This window comes from Odocoileus virginianus, chromosome 7, assembly GCF_023699985.2.
Source record: "Odocoileus virginianus isolate 20LAN1187 ecotype Illinois chromosome 7, Ovbor_1.2, whole genome shotgun sequence".
Taxonomy (NCBI): domain Eukaryota; kingdom Metazoa; phylum Chordata; class Mammalia; order Artiodactyla; family Cervidae; genus Odocoileus; species Odocoileus virginianus.
In genome coordinates this window covers 6538575-6553741 of record NC_069680.1, presented here as the reverse complement: position 1 = coordinate 6553741, position 15167 = coordinate 6538575, and the positions used below count along the sequence as shown (strand labels likewise).

At 47.2% G+C, this 15167-nt stretch overlaps 1 protein-coding gene across 1 annotated transcript; it reads left to right on the top strand.

Moving 5' to 3' along the window:
• Positions 1-5632: 5632 nt before the first annotated feature.
• Positions 5633-11637, top strand: CYP17A1 (cytochrome P450 family 17 subfamily A member 1). Its single transcript, XM_020897894.2, has 8 exons — positions 5633-5991; positions 7563-7701; positions 7917-8146; positions 8931-9017; positions 9407-9622; positions 9937-10106; positions 10606-10709; positions 11205-11637. Exons 1-8 carry the CDS (start codon positions 5695-5697, stop codon positions 11489-11491), a joined length of 1530 nt encoding a protein of 509 aa, XP_020753553.2. The 5' UTR covers positions 5633-5694; the 3' UTR covers positions 11492-11637.
• Positions 11638-15167: the final 3530 nt, after the last annotated feature.

The following is a 15167-nucleotide window of genomic DNA, read 5'->3' as shown; positions in this document are numbered from 1 at the left end:
TGTCCAACAATAGATGAATGGATAAAGAAGTTGTGATATATATATAGAGAGAGATATAGCTATATATATATATATGTATATATATATACACACACACACACACAAGGAATACTACTCAGCCATTTAAAAAATGAATGAAATCTTGCCATTTGCAATGAAATGGATAATGGATGGACCTAGTGGGTATTATGCCAAGTGAAATAATCAGGCAGAGAAAGACAAATTTGGTACTATTATCACTTATCTGTGGAACATAAAACACAAAACAAATGAACAATCATAACAAAAGAGAAACAGGATTATAGATACAGAGAAGAAGCAGGTGGTTGCCAGAAGGAAAGAGGGTAGGAAGAGGAAAGAAATAGATGAGGAAGATTAAGAAGTACAAACTTCCAGCTGCAAAATATATGTCACAGGTATGAAATGTACAGTGTGAGGAATTTAGGTAATAAATATGTATTATCTTTGTATGGTGATAGATTGCAATTAGATATCATGGTCATCATTTTGAAATACATGTAAATATTGAATCACTAAATAAGGAAAGTAAGGAAGTATGCTTGTTCTAGAAAGAGAGAATACCAGAGCAGTCAGGGGAAAATTTTCAGAGAGAGGGAGAGAAGAGATAGGAGGATACATGAAGGAGGAGACTGACAAAGCAAGATTAAGGTAGGACTAAGTGAGGATACAGGAATTCCTGAGTCAATGATGAAGTCACTGTTGTAAGAAGTTAATGCAAACTATGAATCCTCTCTCCAGACAAAAATATATTTATAGGTACATGCAAATGTTGCATGCAATCTCAGGAGATCACAAACTCTATAGACATCCCAACTTTTGAAAGTAAATTTTTTTCTTCATGTATATTTTATTACTTTAAAATTTTTTATTTTATATTGGAGTATAGTTGATTTACAGTGTTGTGTTGAAAGTAAACTTTTCATTGAAGTATAACGTACATATGAATAATTGGTGTCCCACTTGAAGTGAAGTTCCCTGTGTTACGAGAAACCAGATCAAAAAGCAGAACATCACCTGTCCCTCAGAATCCCCACCTTTCAGCCATGAACCATCCTGCAAGGATAACCACTATCCCAACTCCTATAACCATAGACTAGTTTGATCTGCTTTTGAATTTTATATAAGTAGAATTACACTGGATGCATTCTTATAAGCCTGGTTTCTTTACTCAGTATTATGTTTGGGCAGTTCATACATATTGGTATATGGAACTGCACTTCATTCATTCTCATGTCTATATCATACCCCCACTTTATGATGGATGACAGGCCATCCATTCTACAATCCATGAATATTTGGGTTTTTCCTAGTTGAGGAGTATTATAAACAGTGCTGCTATGACCACTCTTGGACATGCCTTTTCATGAACATATGTACACATTCTGTTGGCTATACACCTAAGAATAGAGTTCCCAGGTCATAAGTGCTAGTAGATAATTGGTCTTATGTTTTTTGACAAGGAACAAGTAAAACAGGGATGCAGGGGAAGCAGAATTCATACAAGCTTTCAGTCTGAATCCTAGTATAAAGTTATACATGTTTTGCATTGATCATTTATCTTCACTGAGAATGAAATAAGACCACAGCAATTAAATACTTGATGAATAAACCCAAGGAGAGATTCATTGAAAAGATTAATAAAAATTCTGACAAGTCAAGAAAAAAATAGAAAAAAAAAATTAAGAAATATTAATTGCCAGATGGACTCGGGAAGTCTCAAAGAGTTGAGGAGATCAATAATTACTGAAGAAACTGGAAAAGAATTATCTCTACCCAAAAGTGGCAGGGCCTGACACTTCTCACGGTCACCTTTCTTTAAAGTTTCAAAAAATAGATAATTCCCATGCTATTTAGTCTGCTTTAGGACATAGAAAAAGATTGAAAGTTTCTCCAATAACTTTACATAAATAGAAAAATCACAACACTAAAACTTGAAAATCCATAAATAAGAAAACTACAACCTATTTTTTCATATGACCAGAGATGCAACAGAAAGAAAATCCTAAGTAAATTACAAACAGAATCCAATTCTGTATTAAAAGACAAGTCTATTGGATAAGTTAGTATTATTCTAGGGCTTCCCAGGTGGTGCTAGTGGCAAAGGACTTGTCTGTCAGTGCAGGTGATAAAAGAGACATGGGCTCGATCTCTGGATCGGGAAGATTCCCTGGAGGAGGGCATGGCAACCCACTCCAATATTCTTGCCTAGAGAATCCCACGGACAGAGGAGGTTGGCAGGCTATAATCCATAGGGTTGCACAGAGTTGGACACGACTAAATCAACTTAGTATTCTAGGAATGGCAGGATACTAAGAATTCTACTAATATAATGCATCTAATAATAATTCAGTATTTGTCAGAGTCTTTAAAAATATGTATCCATATCCATATGTATCCATATCCATATCCAACCATTCCACTTTTTTGGATTCTATCCTAAGAGGATATAACAGTCATATCCAAAGTTTTCACCACAAGGTTATTCCTTAGTGTTGTTTATATCAACAACAAAGACAAAAATAGAAACAACCTAAAATGTCCGATAATACAATACAGGGTCAGTTAAGCTATGTTGTACATATTAAATACATATGACAATGAAATAATATGCAGCCATTAAAAATAATGCTGTAGAAAACTTTTTAATAACATAGAAAACTATCCATGCCAAAAAATATATATAGCATCATTAAGTTAAAAAATATATTTGAAATTTTTATTTTTTAGCTATCTGCATTCTCCAGATTTTTTGTAATTATCATGTATAATTTTATAATATAGTGATAAGGATGTGAAGCAACAGTTTTTTAAAATTCCTGTTTCTTGTTTGTGTTTGGATGTGAAATATCAGAGAATCACCTTGGCATTAGCTTGAGGGACAGAAAGTCCTTTCATTTTCCTCTACCCCACTTAGGGCCCTGCTTGAATCTTAGGCCTCACCACTTCCCACCCAGCTATCAAATGTTATACAAGATTTCATCCAGTCTGCCTAGCACTGAGGCCAGATTCGCTCTTCACTGTTACTTTCCTGCTATGGAACTTTCAATAGCTCCCCACCCTCCCTAGCTTTCCAATTCAGGCCTCCAGAGCCTGATTCAATGTACCTGTCAGATCTTATTTCTCAGGGACTGCCCCTGGCACACCCACGTCGTCTACAATGAAGACCATCCCACACACTGTGCCTCTTCTAGCTTCCACATGTTTTGACTCTGCTGCTCTCCCTTCCAACAGTGCCTCTCCTCCCCTCTCCCCCTGCCCCTGCCTATTAAGTCACCCTAATCTCCCCTTCAAGGCTTAGCTCAAATCCCCTTGCTTTCATGAAGACTACTCCAGCTCATACCTCTGACTCCAAATGGCCTTAAAAGTCTGAACAACATTTAAACTGTTGAAGTAGTGGGCAACGAGACAGTCTGCTTTACAAGGCCTTGTGGATTCATCTTTATCCTGAGCTCCCTGCCCTGCTGCCTTCCTGCTTAATTCCAGCAGCCCTTATACAAGTCCATACTCTTCAAAGTACAGACACTGGCAGATCACCCCCAGAGAGGGGCAGAAATTCCACCTCCCGCCTTTGTGAGTCTCACTCAGCGGGTCACGGGTACTTGCCTGAGGATCCACCTCCTCTATGATGAATGACACCAGGAGTCACCCTGGTGATGACTGACACTCTCTTGTGACTGTGCCTTTACCTGGTGTTATCAAATCATTGATAAATACTGATTGAGCCACTGAAGGTGTGCAGCAGAAGATGAGGATATTGTTTGTTAGGAAGAACTAATAGAACTCAGAAAAACAAGGAAGGCCATTTTGACACTACAGTGATTCTGGTAAATACTGAATGAGCATGCACTTCATGTCAGGCAGCACTTTTACATGCATTATCTTAGTGAGTCACGACAGCCTTAAGAAGCATATTCCAGGGCTTCCCTGGTGACTCAATGGTAAAGAATCTGCCTGCCAATGCAGGAGACATGATATTTTGATCCCTGATCCAGGAAGATCCCACATGCCATGGAGCAACTAAGCCCATGCACCACAACTCCTGGGCCTGTGCTCTAGAGCCTGGGAGCCGCAACTACACCCATGTGCAGCAACTACTGAAGCCTACATCCCCTGTTTTCCACAAGAGAAACCACTGCAATGAGAAGCCTCCCCGCTGCAACTAGAGTTGCCCCTGCTACCCACAAGTAGAGGAAACTCTGCACAGCAATGAGGATCCAGCCAATAGTAAATAAACTGATTAAAAATAAATAGATAAACATTAAACTTTAAAAAAAGAAGTATATTCCACTGTTATTCCCATTATAGAGGAGGAAACTGAAATTTAAAACAGGTAAGTAGCCATAAAACTACTATATGACCAGCGATTCCACTTCTAGGTATTTACCCCTCCAAAATTGAAAACAGGGACCCGAATAGATACTATGTACATGCTATGGACATGTACACCCATGTTCATAGCACCATTATTCACAGTAGCCAAAAGTGCAAACAATCGAAGTGTCCATCAACTGATGAAAGAACGAACAAAAGGTGGTACACCCACTTAACAGAATAGTGTTCAATCATAAAAAGGAATGAAGGGGACTTCCCTTGTAGTCCGGTGGCTAAGATTCTACACTTCTAATGCAGGGGACTCAGGTTCAATCCCTGGCCAGGGAACTAGAACCCACGTGCTGCAATGAAGATTGAAGATCTTGAGTACTGCAACTAACTCCCAGCACAACCAAATAAATGAATATTTAGAAAACGAACGAAGTTCTGATGTATGCTACAAAGTAGATGAACCTTGAAAACATTATTCCTAGTGAAACAAGCCAGTCCCAAAAGACCAAATGTTATATGATTCCAATTATGTGAAATAGGCATATTCACAGAGACAGATTAAAGGTAACCAGGGACTGGGGGGTGGGGGGAGCGGGAGTTATTGCTTCCTGGGTATACTTTCTGTTTGGGGTTATGAAAACAGTTCTGGAAGTAGACAGTGGAGATGGCTGTACAACACTATGAAGTATACTCAATGCTACTGAACTGTACATTCAAAATAGTAAACTTTATGCTATGTATACTTAACATACTAAAACTTTTTAAGTCATATAGTTAGCGTTTAAGCTAGAATTTGAGCCTACATCAATCTGACTCTAGGGCCCCTGCTGACAACCCAAGGATTTCAATCCCCCTGGCAAAAGCAGCAAACAAGGAATGGAGAGACTGGATTCTTGTCATCACTATCTGTGTGACTTTATTCAAGCCTAACCCTGGGAGGCCTCACTTTCCTCAGCTGATAAATTGGATAGCAGTCTGTTGATTGTGATTTCATCGCACAGAGAGTCCCGAGCCGTAATTCCTGACCCAGATATCATTTGCTTCTGGCCCACTCTGGAGACATTGATGGACAGTGAGCAAGGGACAGGGATTAGCTGTCTGTGCCCTTACCTAGCCCCTCCCCTAGGGGTTTGCCCTGGTGTGGAGCCAGCTCTTGAAAGAAGCCTCCTCCCCGCCTCCCCATTCTGGGAGAGGACTCCTGGCTGTGTTGCAGGATAAATTTCCACAAGGCGAGCAATAATATAAAGTCAAGGAAAAGGTCAGGGGTGCCCTTAAAAAGGTCTTCTTGCACCCTAAGGTGGCTGAAGCCACTCCACAGCTGTTTGTCCTGCCTGCTGCCACCTGGACACAATGTGGCTGCTCTTAGCTGTCTTTCTGCTCACCTTCGCCTATTTATTTTGGTCCAGGACCAAGCGCTCTGGTGCCAAGTACCCCAGGAGCCTTCCATCTCTGCCCCTGGTGGGCAGCCTGCCGTTCCTCCCCAGACGTGGCCAGCAGTACGAGAACTTCTTCAAGCTGCAGGAAAAATATGGCCCCATCTATTCCTTTCGTTTGGGTTCCAAGACTACTGTGATGATTGGAAATCACCAGTTGGCCAGGGAGGTGCTTCTCAAGAAGGGCAAGGAATTCTCTGGGCGTCCCAAAGTGGTAAGCAGTGCCTCTCATCCCTCCCCTCACCAGCCCCTGGGCATGTTGAGCTCTTCAGCCAAGGCTATGCCTGCAATGCTTCCTTCCAGTTCCAGCAACCTGTGATTCTTCCAAAAACAGACTGGTGGGGCTGTGGGTGGGGAGCGACCCCTCAGACCTCACCCAGCCTCTAAACTAAGCAGGAAGAATTAAAGGAAGATTTTAGTTTCTGGGTTTCTCTGGAGGTGGGACAGGGTGGGAGTGGTGGTTTGAGAGGGTCAGGAAGCCCTTACAACATCATCTCTCCGAGCTGAAAAAGTAAGTGTGAGCTGCTTAGTCTTGACCGACTCTTTGCGATCCATGGACTAGCCCACCACACTCCTCTCTCCACATTATTCTCCAGGCAAGCATACTAGAGTGGGTTGCCATTTCCAACCCGGGGGAACCTCCTGACCCAGGAATCAAACCTAGGTCTCACCCATTGCGGGAAAGTTCTTTACCACTTGGGAAGCTCAGGAGTCTAGCTCTCTGAGCCTAGACTACCACGATTCATTGAAAGGGTATATGTAAAGCATTTAGCCCAGTGCTGGATGTTCTCAATAAATAGCCTTGATGAACGCTGTTCACATGGAAAACCGGGAGTGATTACTGTCCTCTGCAAGAAGTTGTGAGGGAAAAGTACCCTGATTCTTGGAGGGCTGGGATCACTACTTCCCTGGAGCTTCCTCGAGCTGCTCCAGCCCAGGGGAGCTGACCTCTGCAAGCACTTTCAGGGAGGGTGCTGAAGATTCAAGCTCTCAAGCTTTCTGTTTGCTCCTGGGGGCAGAAGGGAGTGGGAGCTAGTCATCCAGGAACACTGCCAGGCTCCGACACAGCACCTGGCTGCTGAGTACTCCCCTGAATCCTGGGCAAGGCCCCCTGGCTGCTCATCTTTGATCAGACCAAGGGTTGACTCTCCTTCTCTTGGGCCAGTCGGCCTGGTCTTTGGGCCAACTACCCTCTCCCACCTCTGCTGGGCTTCTCTCCAGGGCAAAGAGGAAGGAGGCGGCTAGTCAGATGGGGCATGCAGATCTGGGGAAAGGAGAGGGGAGGTCTTGGGGGATACTCTGTAGTTTTAGGGGTCCTCTGGGCAGAAGCAGCTTGGCCCAAGTCCAGGCTGGGTGGACAAGACATGTGCACTCTTCTGATGTGGCCCTGTGGTTACCACACAGCTGGCAATGGAAGGGGAAACTAAAGGGGGCTCAGCTGCTGTGTCTTTAGCAGCCCCCATGCCCAGAGGACCCAGGGAAGGCCAGGGGCCTGGTGTGTCCTCAATCTCTGCTCCTACAAGTTTGGAGAGTCCATCCCATCACAGCTGCCTCACCCTGTCATTGATCTGAAAATCTAATTCAGGGTTCTTTCTCCTTACTCTGTCTCTCCGTTGGAACTGGGAGTGTTAGGCCGTAGGTTCTGTCCTACCAAGGCCTTGCAGTCAGGGTGGGGAGAAGCAGGGAAGTCTACAAGGAGGCTGCACGACAGGTACCAGCCTCATTCCTCTCGGTGAGGGTGGGTGGATGGGGTCTGAGTCCTATGTCCTTTCCTGCTTTCCAAAGGCCACTCTAGACATCCTGTCAGACAACCAAAAGGGCATTGCCTTTGCCGACCATGGTGCCCACTGGCAGCTGCATCGGAAGCTGGCACTGAATGCCTTTGCCCTGTTCAAGGATGGCAACCTGAAGTTAGAGAAGATCAGTGAGTGCCTGGCTGGCCCTGGGCTGCAGGAGCTTGAAGAGGGTTGGGGAGGAAGAGGGTTCTCCCCGCTGCTGGGTACCTCCATTCCACATTTTCTTGGCTACCGCTGCCATCTACTGGCCATCTGCTCTCTGTCTTAGATTAAGATGGAACTGGTGGAGACAGGGGTGAAGGGATGGCTCAATGCCCACCCTTACACCCTTCTCTCCCCTCAGTTAATCAGGAAGCCAATGTACTGTGTGATTTCCTGGCCACCCAGCACGGAGCATCCATAGATCTGTCCGAGCCTCTCTCTCTGGCGGTGACCAACATAATCAGCTTTATCTGCTTCAACGTCTCCTTCAAGAATGAGGATCCTGCCCTGAAGGCTATACAAAATGTCAATGATGGCATCCTGGAGGTTCTGAGCAAGGAACTTCTCTTGGACATATTCCCTGTGCTGAAGGTGAGGATGGGGCCAGGCCCTATGGGCAGACCTCAGCAGACCCTGACAGCATCCCCAGTTCTTTCCTCTTACAGATCACTCCAGACCTGCATTTTTTTCTGACTGCCTCAATCACAGTGACCTCTACCTCCTCTGACCCTTCAAACCCTTGCTGCTTCTCTACAGAAATAGGTTTAGCTTTTAAATATGCATTTTAATACACATGATAATGTTTTTGATGGTGGTGGTGTTTAGTCAGTCAGTCGTGTATGACTCTTGCGACCCCACGAACTGTTACCCGCGTGACTCATCTGTCCAAGGGATCTCCCAGGCAAGTATACTGGAGTGGGTTGCCATTTCCTTCCACAGGGCATCTTCACAACCCATGGAATGAACACACGTCTCCTGCATTGCAGGCAAAGTCTTTACCTGCTGAGCAACTGGGAAATGCCATGTGCCAGTACCAAAGCTCCACAGGCATTCATCATGCATACCCTTTGGAAGTGGGTTTTATTATCCCCATGCAGATGAAATACAGGCTTCAAAAAGTTAAGGAACTTAATCACGGCTTGAGACTCAAGGCTGTGTTACTACTGAGTAAAGTCTCAGTCAGAGCTAGATGTTTGACTGAAGGGGAAAGGGGAAGTGGAGGTGACTCCTTTCTCCCTTGTTTGGAACTGTCCTGGTTGTCACTGATGGTCCCATTCTGGGTCCCTATCCTGCCTTCCATTCTGGCTGAAGGTTGGGGTGAGAGTGGGAACTTGCCAGGGATGGACAGGTAGAATCTAACATTTCCACTTTGCAGATTTTCCCCAGCAAAGCCATGGAAAAGATGAAGGGTTGTGTTCAAACACGAAATGAATTGCTGAATGAAATCCTTGAAAAATGTCAGGTAGGTGATAGGACAGAAGACAGGACGAGGTAGGTGGAAAGTGGCAGGAGAGCAGGGTTGGGTCCATTTTGGAGAGTGTAGGATCTCCAGCACCTAGCAGAGAGCCTGGCATGTAGTAGGTGCTCAATAAAAACTGACTTAACTAGTAAATAGGAGTAGAGAAGTGAGGAACTGAAGAGGATCCTGGAAGGGACCCATCCACCCCACAAATTTAAAGAGGGCCCAGTGTTTTCTCCACTTCCTCAAGTTCATGGGTCCTGACTAGCCTCACTCCACTCCCTCATTTCCAAGTGGGAGAAGCCTTTGTGTCTACAGTCTGGGTGAGAGTATGGCAGGGCTTGCAGATGGGGCTCCTTCCTCATCATAATCTCCCAATCTCACCCAACCAGGAGAACTTCAGCAGCGACTCCATCACTAACTTGCTGCACATACTGATCCAAGCCAAGGTGAATGCAGACAATAACAATGCTGGCCCAGACCAGGATCCAAAGCTGCTTTCAAATAGACACATGCTCGCTACCATAGGGGACATCTTCGGGGCTGGTGTGGAGACGAGCACCTCTGTGATAAAGTGGATCGTGGCCTACCTGCTACACCATCCTTCGGTGAGCTTCTCTCTACCCCAGCCTTCCCAAGACTCTCGACCCCAGACACACTCACCTCTGCTCCAGAGAAAGGGAGAGGCAATACCCTCGGGATTTCTTTGCAGGATGACTGGGCGTTGCACCCTTTGCCCAAGCAGTGGTTGGCTCTGGCCCTTGGGTGGAGCTTCCCCGTCTTCTGCAAGCAAAGCCGGGGTTGTAGAGCCACCGCTGGGAAGGGTCTGGGCCCTTTTGGATGTGACAGTAGGATTCTTCGAAGCCCTTGCTTCTCCTGGGCTGATATACCCTGGTAACATCCACCCTGTTCTGGCCCTCAGTTGAAGAAGAGGATCCAGGATGACATTGACCAGAATATAGGTTTCAGTCGCACCCCAACCATCAGTGACCGGAACCGCCTTGTCCTGCTGGAGGCGACCATCCGAGAGGTGCTCCGAATCCGGCCTGTGGCCCCTATGCTCATCCCCCACAAAGCTATCATTGATTCCAGGTGTGCCTTCCCTCCCAGGACACCCACCCACCTGATCCCCCCTCCAGCATCTCACCCCTCCAGCTGGCTGATGAACCTACAGTCAACCACTGACAACCGATCATCCTACCCACGACCCTGCTGACGAGTGTGTCTATACCCACTGACACCCACTGACCCATCGACCTGACCTCCCTCAGAAGCTGCCTGCTGCCTGGGAGACTCGTGCTCCGACCCAATCCAAAAGCCGCACACACACACACACTCACGCTCACACACACCAGCTCAGTATGCACACCCCCAGGCCCTAACAGACCCATAGTGTTGATCCTAAGTGCTAGTCAGGAATAGAGTGCGGGATTCATATTCATTCTGGCAGACGCTGAGGAGAAGATGCGGGAGTGGGCACGAGGGAGGAAAGGACTCTTTTCTCCAGGGTAGGGACCGCGGAGCCTTGGGGCAGAGCAGGTGGGGAAGGACAATACTCCAGACCCTCTTTTCCTCTCCCTCTCTGGGGCAGCATTGGCGACCTTACCATTGACAAGGGCACAGACGTTGTGGTCAACCTGTGGGCACTGCATCACAACGAGAAGGAGTGGCACCAGCCCAACCTGTTCATGCCCGGTGAGTCCCTGTTCTGTCCTGCCCTCCCAGGCCATGCCACCCACTCTGTGCCCACCTGTCCAGCATTGCTTCCCTTCTGCCAGGCTTCCTACTAGAAGACTCCTGACTCCCACTACATGGACCTGTTGACACCCCTAGCCTACCCCACACTTACCCAGAGTCTTCACAGCTGGGTTTCCCATTCTCCTTCAACCAACTGCAAGCCTCCTCTCCTAAGAAGGCCTATAGGCATATGTCTCCTGTGAAGTCAGCCCCCTCTCCTCTTGGATGGTGCCATTTTCACCTGTTTAATACACTTTTTCATCCTTCCTGAATATTCCATCTTTGTGTGATTAAGGGCTACCTGAGAGCAGGACATTTATCTCTCCTAAGATTGCCCCCCAAAAGAAGGCTGTCCACCTTCTCAGACTGGGGCTCCCCAGGCAGGGCCGTGTGCTCCCCCTACTCTACTGACACGGGCCCTGGCTCCCGGCTGATGCCTCCCCGTGTCCGCAGAGCGCTTCTTGGACCCCACGGGGACGCAACTCATCTCGCCATCGTTAAGCTACTTGCCCTTTGGAGCAGGACCCCGCTCCTGCGTAGGTGAGATGCTAGCCCGCCAGGAGCTCTTCCTCTTCATGTCCCGGCTGCTGCAGAGGTTCAACCTGGAGATCCCGGATGATGGGAAGCTACCCTGTCTGGAGGGCAATGCCAGTCTCGTCTTGCAGATCAAACCTTTCAAGGTGAAGATCGAGGTGCGCCAGGCCTGGAAGGAAGCCCAGGCTGAGGGTAGCACCTCATGACTCCACCCTATGTGACCCCACCCCACAGAATTAGAGGAGCTCCCCCACCCTCTCCCACCATTCCTTCTTCCTCCCCGCCCACTCTGCCTTCTTTCCCAGCCTGCAGCCCTGGCAGTGATGCGCATAAAACAGTTTTTTCTCCAAAGTTCCCTGAGCAGCTCATTCATTTCTTCACTCGTTTCTTTCAACAAGTATTTTGTTGAACACCTACTATGTGCCACTCACTCACTCTCCTTGGACCCTCAGGCTCCTTGGCCTCATGAAACTTAAATATCTAGTGAGGGCTGACAAATGAACATTTCAGAGACTCATAAGTGCTTTGGAGTCAATTATACTGGGTGCTGATGATGTGAGGGGAATGGCCGAGGTGGGGGTGGCCACTGTGAATGAAAGATTGGGGGAGGCATGAATTCGGGAGAGGTGGCCCATGGGGTGGAAGCCGCATGGAAAAGGCTCTCATTGTCGGAGAGGCCGCTCCGTCTAGAGCAATGCCGATGAGTGGAAGAATGGTCCCTGATGAATGGACTACAGGCAGGACCAGTTCCCACGGAGTGTTTCTAAGTAGCAGGAAGGAGTTCCAGTTTGTAGTCCAGGTATGAGAGGAAGTCGTAGGAGGGTTTATACATTTAAATGGAAATGTCTGGTTCATATTTTTAAAAAATCATCCAAGTGGAAACTGGTCTGCAGAGATATGAGAGTTGGGATTGGCGGAGGAGGTTGTGCTGGTCCCTGAGAGCAAAACGATGGTGGTTTACACCCTGGGGATGGCAGTGGAGATGGCAAGAAGTAGTGGGATTGAGTTTACACTTTGAAAGTAGAGTAGCAGATCATGTTGGCTTTGATCCAGCCATTGCTGTGTGTACCTCAAAGGTTTGTCTTTGGGGGAGGTGTCTGTAATCCACAAACTCAACCCACCACTACCCCTCCCTCTGTCTTGGTTCCCAAAGTCTGATAGGTCTCCTTTTCCTTGTTCTGTGCTGGAGTAACCACCACCAGGGAAAGGCTTCCACAGCAGCCTTCTGCTAAAGCACCGAGGCTCTGTCCCCACTCCCCACCCCCAAACCCCAGGAAGACTGTAAATGCCTTACTAGAAAACAGAATCTTCTTCAAACCTTAAAACCAGCATCTTTAAACCTTGGCCGCTGGCCAGTCCGCAAGCACATGATGTCCTGAGATGCCCTGGGAGAAACTGGCCCTTGCTCTCTAGCCTAGAGAGAGGCCCCAACCACAGCTCCCTGGCGCCAGCCAGACCAGGGTCAGATCATCAGCGACCCAATCCTGACTGGAGAAGGGCTCTGGACCGGCTGGCAGGGCAAGCCTGAGACCCTCCTGGCCAAGTTCCAAACAGACGAAATCAAGGGAGCCCCACAAGGAGGGAGGGTCATGGTTTTCCATCACAGCAGCATCTTCTTCCTTCAAAGAGCTTTGCTAATCCAGGGGTACCTGACTCCTGTTCCCCAACTCAGTCCTGACCTTCTCTGGCCCATGACCCTGAGGCCTTGCTAAAGAGCCCAGAGGAGTCAGTGGGCAGCTGAGGCTGACTCAGCCCCCAGCACAGGCAGCCAAGAGAGATGACACCACCGTGAGCTGAGGAGAAAGGTGTTAAACTGGAGGTGGCCCCCTCCTTCTCCCGGGTTCCTTGACCCTGCTAGGCTGGTCGCTGATCCAGAGCTGAGCAATCCTTGGCTCAGAAAGTGGAGAGCGGCCCAGCTGGAGGAGGGAAGTGCTCCAATCTGCTCAGACTCTGAAAGGAACAGGTAAACAACATCCCCTTTAGAAGAAGTGGGCAAGTGTAACTGGGATGGAATCAACCACTCCCCAGCTACTGATTCAGACCATTGACTGGCCATGAAATGAGAGGTGAAGAGGAGACACCTGAGGGCCAAGGGGGCAGGCGTGTGGGGCGATGATGTACCCTAAATCACCCAGCGACTCAGCTGCAGGGCTGGGGCAAGAACCCAGAATATTCCAGTGATGTGGAATGAGGAGCCAGCACGCTCTCCCCACGGGTCTTCTGCATCTGTGCAGAAGGGCTTGGCTGTCTGGCTGGGGAGAGAGAGTACACAGTTGAGTGTCCTTTGAATGACACACAATTGAGTTGAATGGCCGAGGTAAGGGTGGCTGCTGTGATTGAAAGGTTGGTGGAGGCATGAAGACTATGGGGAGGTGCCCCATGCTGTGTGAGCAGCAGTTAAGAGGCTCAGGAAACTGGGTTAACCTGCCACTCTTTCACCCCTGGACACTTACAAGGAAAAACAGTTCTCCCTTGAGGTATCCTGGCAATCCCTCATCACTGGCGTCTTCTGCCATAGAATAAATGCACCGAGAAGTATGCCATCATCTTCAGCAAGGGCTGGTGCAAAGCTGACGGACAAAATAGCAGGTAGCATGTGACAAAGCAAGTGGCACTCAGACAGAGCAGGAAGGCAATTCTACTATAGTGTCTCCACAGCTGGTCAGGAGGGCAAGTCCTTTCCTTCTGTATTAGCTGTATCACTGTCCCTCCTGTTTGAAAGCAGGGATTGCTACCTGCTGGCCCATGGGCCACAAAGGGCCCACTACTGAGTTCTACATCCATGTGGTACATTTGTTTTACAATTAAAAAAAAAAAAGAAATTAACTGTCAACATCTTAAAATGAAAAGGATTCATACAGAAATTCTGATTTCCAGCTTCTGAAAATCCCGGGGCCATATTAGATAGGGTCATATACATACATGGCCTCTAGCTCCACCTCAGCCTCCCCAAACCCCTACTGTCCAAAAACCCCATCTGCTTGACTCAAGCATATCACTGACTAGCCCCTGTGGGCATCTGATGAGCTCCTCCTGCTCTCAAGTTCACTAATACCCCATTCATCCTCTCACTCTGAGGTTAAGGCCTGCTCAGAGGCCCAAGTATAAATGGCAGGCATCTGAACTCTCTAGACCGAGCCTCCAGCTACATCTTACACACTCCATGTAAAACAGGTACCTAGACAAAGAGGAGGGTCCCTCTTCACTGACTGAGGAGAATACCTCTAGCCAGTCAGGAAAACCTCCAGCCACAACACTCAGGAAATGAGACAGAGAACCAAGTTCTGCCTGGTGCCTGGCTGGCATCAAGCATCTGGCTGGTGTTTTTACCCAAATTACATATTCCTCTCTTTTACAAGAAACCAGGAAACTGAAATTCAGAGAGATAACACAGCTAGAACTAGTTTTCTGGATCTAAAGCCTCAATTTCAGTTGGGAAAAAACCTGAATGATTAACAGTTATCCTAAACTTTCATGCTGGATGCTGACAGGCACAAAAATGACAGATAAGACATGGACTTTGCCTTCGAGGAACTTTGTAATTAGCAAACTGTTAGGTTAAAAAAAAGAAAGCTTCTGTTTCAGTTCTTATTGCTGAAAATCTTCCTAAAATATTCAGGATCATTTTGTGCCACAAATACAGTCCAATCAACAGAATTCATTCTCTTTTTTTCCCCAACAATGTGGCAAAGCCTCAGGGTCATATTTTGAAGCAATGATGGTTATATACACAACACACATATATCTAGTCAGTTTATATACTACACATTTTTACAGAACTCAAAAGCTTTTCAAATTTCTTTAACAGTCAGCCTCATCTTTGAGCCTGCCACCCAGCACCCAACAAGAGATCAGAAGTGTTATCCCCCTTATCTTACAAAG